The sequence below is a fragment of the Haplochromis burtoni genome, unplaced genomic scaffold, assembly GCF_018398535.1.
Source record: "Haplochromis burtoni strain Fernald_Lab_line unplaced genomic scaffold, NCSU_Asbu1 Contig_720, whole genome shotgun sequence".
Lineage (NCBI taxonomy): Eukaryota > Metazoa > Chordata > Actinopteri > Cichliformes > Cichlidae > Haplochromis > Haplochromis burtoni.
In genome coordinates, this window is record NW_024583081.1 from 4105 (window position 1) to 13279 (window position 9175).

The window sequence follows — 9175 nt, forward strand, 5'->3', positions numbered from 1 at the left end:
ATCTACAGCTTGCAGCACAATAATGCCAGACATTATTTCACCTGTAGCTGCAGTTTCCATGTTCAATAATATCACTCAATCAAAGATCCATCATTATCAAAGAATGACTTGAAAATACTGATGAAGTGAATAACTATAATAACAAGCTTCAAACCATTGTTTAATTTCTCTGATATTTATTCAGTGTGTTGACTGAGCACCCAACATCCTTATTCAGTATCATGTGAGACTGATGGTGCCAAAAACATGTTTCTTTAATGGGAGTTGGAAGAACATTCTCATATTACAGAACAGAGTAAACATGTGTGTCTCATGCACGCCAAGCATCTTGTGAAGTGATGTGACATAAATAAAACTGAACTGAAAATTATAATGAATCATTAGTCTGTACTGTAGTTGTGTTTAACTCCTGCATCTCTGTGGTCAGTATGAAAAGCACATAAATCACTGATCAGAATATCATTAACTTCCTTTTCTCTTCAAATCTTTAGAGATACTGGTTTCCTAAAATACTTTTGTTCTGGTTTCAATCATGGTCATGATTTTTTCATTACTGTTAATCCAGACTGTCTCTCACAAATTTTTAATCCTATTAAATTTAAAGAACATCGTAAATCATCTCAGGACAATTGGTTGCGTAGCAATAGCAATGGTATTCATATATTATATTTCCTTACGTGTAAGCTTAACGTGCTTAACACAGAAGACAAAAATATAAAAATGTGTATCTTTTGTTACATTTAATTTTGTAAGGTGTTGCTTTTAAAATCTGTTTTTAAATCTAAGTGTGGAAGGACAAATATGGATTGGTTACCCAAATGGAGATATATATAAGATATAAGATATATATATCATATAAGATGACACTGCCGCAGACTGCCATTACTTTAACCTCTGCTCATCCCAACTAGCCACACCATTACCTGTGAAGCACCTCTGTAAATACCTTTAATGGTAGTTGCTACATCAAGGGGTTTGTAGGAGTAGACTGCCTTTTATTTGATCCTAGTTTCCTCCCATTTATCTTAGTTAGGAAGGTAAGTTATTGTCATCTGGTTCATTTTGAATCCAGTCTTTAAGTGATGATGTGATGAATCCTGCTTCCGGGCCCAAACTACCCTGTGTTTAATAAGGTTGTTGTGTTTTGTTTTAATGCTTTGTATCCGTTTCTATTTAATCTCAACAAGCCCCTAAAAACAGTCATTGATCACTGTCAGCCTCTCTTAGGTTTTATTACCGCTATTCATTCTAAAGCTCAGTTTTTAAAACCTTACAATGTAACTACAGCTCAGCCCATGCAGCAGTATATTAATAACTAACCTCGTATTGTGGATGGATTATCTCAGTTGTTCTCCTGGCTGTAGTTTGGTCCGTTTACAGCATCCTGCCATGCGATTGCATTTGTCGCTGACCTACGGGAACTTTTATCGAGTGCAAAAAAGTTCGCGTTCATCCTCCAGCTACCCAAACTTCAGTAACCCTACAAATGTCACTGCTGTTTACTTTTCTGTCTTCATTTATGTCGGAAGTGATAGCACAGCTGTACCTTTTAATTTGTTTCAGAAATCTCTCTATATAATGTTTAGGTGGAAACTAGTGAGCTAACTCCCTGCTAACTTCTAACTCAGTTAAATTTCATAAATTCAATTTTCATGGATGCCTGGATGTTAAACTTAATTGTTACACCTGGTAGAGCAGCCACACTGATCATTTTATTACAGATTAAATAATTTAGACAGTTTTTCAACTATCAGTGATGCTGCAGTGATCGTTTGACTTTGGGACCTGCGGTGGAGTTTCAGCCCAGACATGGCTAATGACGTCATACTTAAAAACTGGATAGGTAAGTTATAATATTTCAGATAGTTTCCTTTGGTCCACCCTGAAGTTGCATCCAGCTCCTTCTCTGTGTTAATCATTGTAAAATTGTACTAACTGTGTGCTGTGGCTCCTTGAGGTCTGACGAGGATGGATCACCTTTATGTTGTGGTCTGACCGCCCCTAGACAGGCCATAACACTTTAAAATGCCTTGAAATAGTGAAAACAGCAAAAACAAAAGGGTCACATGCTACTTAATGTGGATGACCCACATCCACCCATCCACATTAAGGGGACGGCTGTGGAGCGTTTGAGCAGCTTCAAGTTCCTGGGAGTCCACATCTCCGAGGATCTCACCTGGACGACCAACTGCTCCAAGCTGGTCAAGAAGGCTCACCAGCGCCTCTTCTTCTTGAGGACTCTGAGGAAGAACCACCTGTCCTCAGACATCCTGGTGAACTTCTATCGCTGCACCATCGAGAGCATCCTGACCAACTGTATAACAGTCTGGTACGGGAACTGCTCTGCCTCGGACCGGAAGGCGTTGCAGAGGGTCGTGAAAACTGCCCAGCGCATCGCCGGAGCACCACTTCCTGCCATAAAAGACATCGACAGGAAGCGGTGTCTGAAAAGGGCTGGGAAAATCATCAAAGACCCCAGTCACCCATCACATGGACTCTTCACCCTCCTGCCCTCTGGGAGGCGCCACAGGAGCCTCCGGACTAAGACCACCAGGTACCGGAACAGCTTCTTCCCCACAGCTGTCAGACTCCTGAACTCTGCCTCCTGACATCTGACCCACGTTAAACTCATGGACTGAACATACACACACCCACAATGGACAACTGTACCCTCAAACACACAATAATAACATGGACTGAACCACCACTCACAACCACTAGCACTTTATATAGCCTCTGTAGAAACTATCTACACCCTCACTTATCTTAACTGCACTACTGTATAGCTCTGTGTAAATAATCATTCTGTACATTCGATAATCTTTAATCCTACAACTGTTTACAACTTGCATAGTTCCCATTTCTGTATAGCTGTATATCTCAGATTCTGTAAAGTTATTTATTTCATATTCTGTATAGTTTTTCATATTTATATCCTGTTCATATCCTGTACATAGCTTGTACTCACTACAGCCTGTACATACTTATAGTTATAGAATATTCACAACATACTTCATACCGTGTACATTATAACATACCATAATAGACCCATTTCTGTAATATACTCACATATCTATATTATTGCTAATATATATTGTAATATATCTATATCACTAAAGCACTTCTGGATGGATGCAAACTGCATTTCGTTGCCCTGTACCTGTGCATGTGCAATGACAATAAAGTTGAATTCTATTCTATTCTATTCTATTCTATTCTACTCTCCATGTGACAGCACAGCCTGGTTGAAACACTGTAGGAAGGTGGAGCTCAGTCTAATCAAGCCCCAGTAAAGAGGAAGAAGAGATTCATCTTCATGAAGAGAACAATTAAAACAATATACACATTATGACCTGTGTAACTGCAGTTTGGTTATAGAAACCATGCATCTTACCCACAGATGAGACAGCACTATCAACGCCTCATATTGCCATAGGGAACAGACCATTTGAAAAATGTTAACCTACCTTAAATTTGAAACTAAAAACTATCACAAAGTGACATCACCTGTACTCTTCCAGTGTATTTTCTGCCATCCATTATTTATGGAATAATCGTTATTATTTAATACTGCAGACAACTATTTAATCCAAATTAGTAAATATGCATATCAGCGATGTGGTGATACATAACCATCCTTTTTTTATTTACAAAAACATAAAATAGTTATAAAGACATTAAGTTTAAGAAAACTACTTAATTTCACTGGTATTTGTTGAGTATGTTGACTGAGCATCCAGCTTTCCCTGAAGAAACATCCTGATTCAGTTTCATGCAGGACTGATGGTGTAAACCCAATGTTTTTTTTATGGGAGTTGATAGCACATGGAGAGGTGTGTGGTGATAGAGTTGCTATATTTCTTTCAAGACAACTGAAAGTCCTAACAACATTTGGGTTGACACTAAAGTCAGACAGAAAGTCTCCACTAAAAAGTGGAAGCTGTTATACCTGCAACAGGAAACAGTTCAGAACGAGATGTCATAAAATCTCATGTAGGGTTAATTTTTAGTCAGCTCAATAGTTTTTGTCTGCAAAGTGTATTTTAGAATTCAAAAACTGAAACGTAAAAAGCACATTACATTTTACCCTGAACACTGCTTTCCTTTACAGAGACAAAGCCCTTAAAGAGAAACTTACACTTCGTTTGTTGATCTGTGCATGAACAATGTCTGTTGGCTCTGAGTCAACAGACATATGCCAAGTGTTTGCTTGTGGTTTTGAGATGTATAAGAGTGAATATAAGTGCAGGACTGAGACTTATTTAGCACATCCACTCTGTAAGACTGAGGTTATAGTCTGACGCTGACAAGAAGAGAAGATATCCTACAATATTTGTGACATAAGATTCCTGATCATCTTCCATCCTTCCTTATATTAACTGCTGGTCACTTTGGGTCTTCTGTTTCCTGCAGATACTAAAGATCACCATGATGAAGCTGATGACTGCTTCTGCACTTCTCTTTGCAATGGCGACCCTGACCACTGCTGCTGGTGAATATTATTGTATATTTCTTTTATCATACTATAAAGGCAGGGAACAACACAGATGCAATAATTTTGACTTCTTAGTGCTCTGATTACTTTGAGATAATATTTAGTGTCTGGTTAACCTGAAGTGAAAATTGAAATTCTAAACCGCCATAAAAGCCTCTAGAGTTTCTATCTTTAACTGCAACCATAAAAAACAACTTTCCTAAATATGATATAATGTCTATTTTTCTTTTTACAGAATTACTTGGAGGCAGTTGTTGGAATACATATTTGCTCATAAAGAACATTTTAAATGTATAGTTTAAACACCACATAATATTTTCATGTTAATCTGCAAAGTCTGTGGTAAATACAATGATGTTAAAGGCTTATTTGATCAAATTAAACCAACCATATCTAATAATTGTTTTGTTTTTTTATTCAGATTCTAATTATGAATATTGTAAGCAGTAGGGGTGCAACAGGGGTGCAACTCGTATTGATTTTGAAATCAAACCTTCATTCAGATCTGTCGTTTGGAACTATTTTGGTTTTCATGTGAAGCATGACCCTGATGGTAAGCGTGTCATGGACAAAAGTAAAACATTATCTCAGATGTGCCACGCAATGCTCAATTGGTGGGAACTAGTGCGTTAGCGCAGTTTGCTTGTTAACGTGTTGACACCGTCCAGCCCCACACACGGAGATTTGCCGTGTTGTGGCGTTAACGTCATTTCAACGAGATTAACGCTGACAGCACTAGTGGGAACACAATGAATATGACTGCACATTTACTCCGACAGCATCCTAATGCAAAGACAAGTGGAAGCAGACAAAAAGAACAGGCACGCATGCTACAAACTTTACCCGAGTCATTTAGACAGCCGTTAGCACATGATTCTCATTATGGGGACCTGATATGTTTAATATGCTGCTGAGAATATAGCCCAGAAGAAGCATATAGTATTTATTTTGGAAAGAGCCATTTCTCTGTAATAAACTCTGTTTTCCAAAGATGAGTGATTTCTCGATCGGATAGATTTAATTTTTTATTATTTTGTTGTTTCAGCAACATTAAATTTAAAAACTGTGCTTTTCAGTTAAAATATATATTTATAACTTTAATAAATGACAAATTAAAAAGGCATGAACACTTTTTTGTATCGAAAAAATATCGAACCGTGACACCAAAGTATCGAACCGAACCGAACTGTGAATTTTGTGTATCGTTGCACCCGCATTACTAGTGTCAATGAAACCAGTTTATCACATACAATGACTCAATTCAAAATCATGTTGTTTGTCAATAGGAGAATGGTATCTTGTGAAGAAGTCCCCATCTTGTCCCTGTGGTTGGACTGAGTACTACAACCAGTGCTTCATCTATGTTGCTAAGCCCATGAGCTGGGCTCAGGCTGAGGTAATATCAGTCATTATCACCAATGAGTTATTCTGAAAATGTTTTCTCTGATACTTAGGTTATTAAGTATCATCTTCAGGATCAACGACTGCTCTTAAATTGATGTTTCACAACAACAATACTTACATTCTGATGACATTTGCACACAAAACAATTCATCCATCCATCCATCCAGTGATTTATTTTCTGCTGCTTATTGTTGCTGTAGTGGATGGGAGCAGTAAACTAAATAGAAAAGTTTAAGAAGTTTAAGACGTCCCTCTCCCCGACCACATCTTCAAGCTCATCCAGATAAACAGTGACATTCCTGGGCCAGCCAAGAGATGTAATCTGCATGATCCATCAAGTCCTGGGTTTGTCCCAGAGACTCCTAGGAGATGCCTGGAACAACTGACCCAGGAGGTACCCAAGAGATATCCACATCATCTGGCTCCTTTTGATGTGGATGAGGAGCAGCTATACTCTCGTTCCTTTTTGAATGTCTGAACTCTTCACCATTAAGGACATTAAGGGAGAAAACAAATGCTATTTGGAGAAAACTAATGTTGGCTGCTTGCAGTCTCACTCTTTTGGTCAATAGCCAGTAGTGATGTGTCGGTTGCGAACGAAATGGCTCTTAGAGCCGGATCTTTGACGTGAACGACTCGAACCGGCTCCTTATCGCAAGCCGTGGGTTTTTTTCTTTCTCTCTCTCGCACTTTTTTTCGCTTGGGCTTTGCACTGGGAAGAGGGGGGGAGGGGCGGTAGTTACACTCGCAGTAGCACAGGAACAGAGCGGGAGGGAAAGAGAGCGTAAAGAGCCAGGGACAACAATATTAGAGACAACATTAGAAAGGTATAGTAATCATCCACAACTATTTTCAGTTGTGTATGATAAAGGATTCAGAAAGTTTATTCATGCGGGCCCATATGACAGAGAATATGCATCTTGTTTTTGTTTTCATATTATAATTTATAATTAATTGTGTCGTGGTTTGCAGTGTTGTTTCACTTTACATTTGTTTAAAAGGAAAAAGCTGAAAATTTAAATAGTTAAAAGTTTAAATGTGAATAGTTGGTTTTTTGTATTATATGATTTATTTATTACATTTTATGTGGAGTGAATAAATAAAAGTATATTTATGGTGGCTCCTAGAGACAAAGCAGGTACAAACTTCAAAACACGTACAAAACACAACAGAAGTGCTCCAGGATGCTAGTGACCGTGAAACCAAAGTATCGAACCGAACTGATATATGTTTACCAATGTAAAGAAAAAAAAAATTTTTTTTGGCAATTCTGCTGTTTCTTCGCTGTAGATAAACTGTCAGTCCATGAATGCAAACCTTGCATCTACGCAAAGCCTTGAGGAGTACCAGATGATTCAGAGGCTGATATCTGATACTACTCAGCAGGATGGACATGCTTGGATTGGCGCTTCGGATGCAATAAAGGTATGCTAACATACACAAAGTTATTTACCAGGAACTTAAGAAAAACAAGAATAAAAAAGAATTCCACATGCACAAAACAAAAAGGTTTTTTTGGTGCCTAAATAGACAAAAGACGAAAGAAAACGATCAATGTATCAATGTGCCTTTTTTTAGAAAGTATAATTTATTGTTTTGTGTTTCCCAGGAAAAGTTTTGGTTTTGGAGTGACGGGACCCCTCTCAAATACACAAACTGGTGTACTGGACAGCCTGATAACTTTCAGGGCAATCAGAACTGTGCATATGTAAATTTCTCAGGTAAATCACTGTGTGGTCATGATAAAATAATCATGTGTTTACTTAGCACTAACTAGGTTTTTGGTACTTACAGACAAAAAGTGCTGGGATGACGGTGGCTGTGAATCTTTTATTCCATCTGTCTGCGCCAAGAAAATCTGATGAAAGCACAAATACTTCACACAAGATATCACCTGAAGAATCTGTGTGTCATTATACATCTTTTATCTCCTTTATTGCTGTAATGCTACGCAAGGAATGAAGCGACAAGTAACATAAACAAGAGCTGGGTTGTCTCTTAATACAAGAGAAATGAATTTGTTGTGGAAAGAATGCTTTTAGCCCAGTTTCATTTAGATGTAGACTGAACTCTTATCTCTCATCTTCTAAATCAATAAAAAAAGAGCATTGAATGAAGGTGTGTCATTAATCTGTCTTAAATTCATTAAAGCTTTGCAATATGTACTTCAGAATCTGTACAGTTCTGCAACTATCACTGTGTGGTTTAATATTCGCAACATCTGGAGCTACAAAGTCATGGAATATAATAGAAAATCTGGAAATCTTTTTTTAAGTGGCGTTTGTAGGGTTACTGAAGTTGGGCTAGCTGGTAAATAATGATGTGCTATATGGTGGCTAGCTACACAGCTATGGTTAGCATAATATAAACACAGTGAAGCTGGGGGATGAATGCTAACTTTTTTCTACTCGATAAAAGTTAACATGAGGGTTCCCGAAGGGTTAGGAGCAAATGTAACTGCATGTGAGGTTGCTGTAATCGGACCAAAATTGAGTGAGGAGAACAACTGCAATATAAGGTTAGTCATTAATATACTGCTGTATGGGCTGGGCTGTAGTTGCATCATACTCTTTTCTCTCTGCAGAACATTTCAGTGCATGTGCCAAAGAAAAGGAAACAAAATGGCTATTGTTCAAGTCATTACTACTGCAAGAGAGTGCTTGTATAAACAAGAGCTGTGCTACCCTACTATTGCCAATGTAGGGTACCAATGCAATGCTACCCTAGGAAAGACACATACAAACTCACACTTGGCCCTCTCTCTCTCTCTTTCACACACACACACACACACACACACATTGTGCATTTCTATTTATGTTGTATCTTTTTATTACATACCCCTACACCCCTCTCTTTTTTTCTGCCTGTCCTGCCTCAGACATGTCAAACTGTATACCACAAATAATGTAGTAGCACAAAAAGAACACAAATGGAAATGAAGAAATAAACAGATAAAAGAAAAACCTGAACAAGAGGAGCCTATAGAAAATTTATCAAGCAATCTTGGAAAAGAAAAAGAGAGAAGGAACTTTCATGACTTTAGCAACATTTCTAACGGGTTGAGTTCACTTTTTAGACCACACACGTCAGAGAAACATATCTTTGCATGTTTAGATATTTTGGGCTCTGTCAGATTTCAGTGAAACAAAGCAGTGTTTATTGAATTAGGCTCCAAGTTCCATTAAATTGTTTGGTCTTATGTGTTATTTTCCTATAGTTGTTTCTTCTGTTTTTCAGCTTCCTAATAACCTTGAATACTGTTCAGGCCTTGGGGCA

The 9175-nt window shown here is 37.9% G+C and overlaps 1 protein-coding gene across 1 annotated transcript; it reads left to right on the plus strand.

Annotated features, from left to right (window-relative positions):
* Positions 1–4277: 4277 nt before the first annotated feature.
* LOC102304153 (ladderlectin) lies at positions 4278–8016 on the plus strand. The gene is made up of 5 exons (XM_005950201.3): positions 4278–4492; positions 5782–5891; positions 7190–7324; positions 7509–7620; positions 7694–8016. The coding sequence occupies exons 1-5, from the start codon at positions 4429–4431 to the stop codon at positions 7759–7761; spliced, it is 489 nt and encodes a 162-aa protein (XP_005950263.1). The 5' UTR covers positions 4278–4428; the 3' UTR covers positions 7762–8016.
* Positions 8017–9175: the final 1159 nt, after the last annotated feature.

Bases quoted from the DNA above. Each gene is read 5' to 3' on its own strand.
- LOC102304153 (XM_005950201.3), top strand. From the start codon at position 4,429: ATGATGAAGCTGATGACTGCTTCTGCACTTCTCTTTGCAATGGCGACC. The intron at 4,493-5,781 runs GTGAATATTATT...GTTTGTCAATAG, and splicing joins GACCCTGACCACTGCTGCTG to GAGAATGGTATCTTGTGAAG. The intron at 5,892-7,189 runs GTAATATCAGTC...TCTTCGCTGTAG, and splicing joins TGAGCTGGGCTCAGGCTGAG to ATAAACTGTCAGTCCATGAA.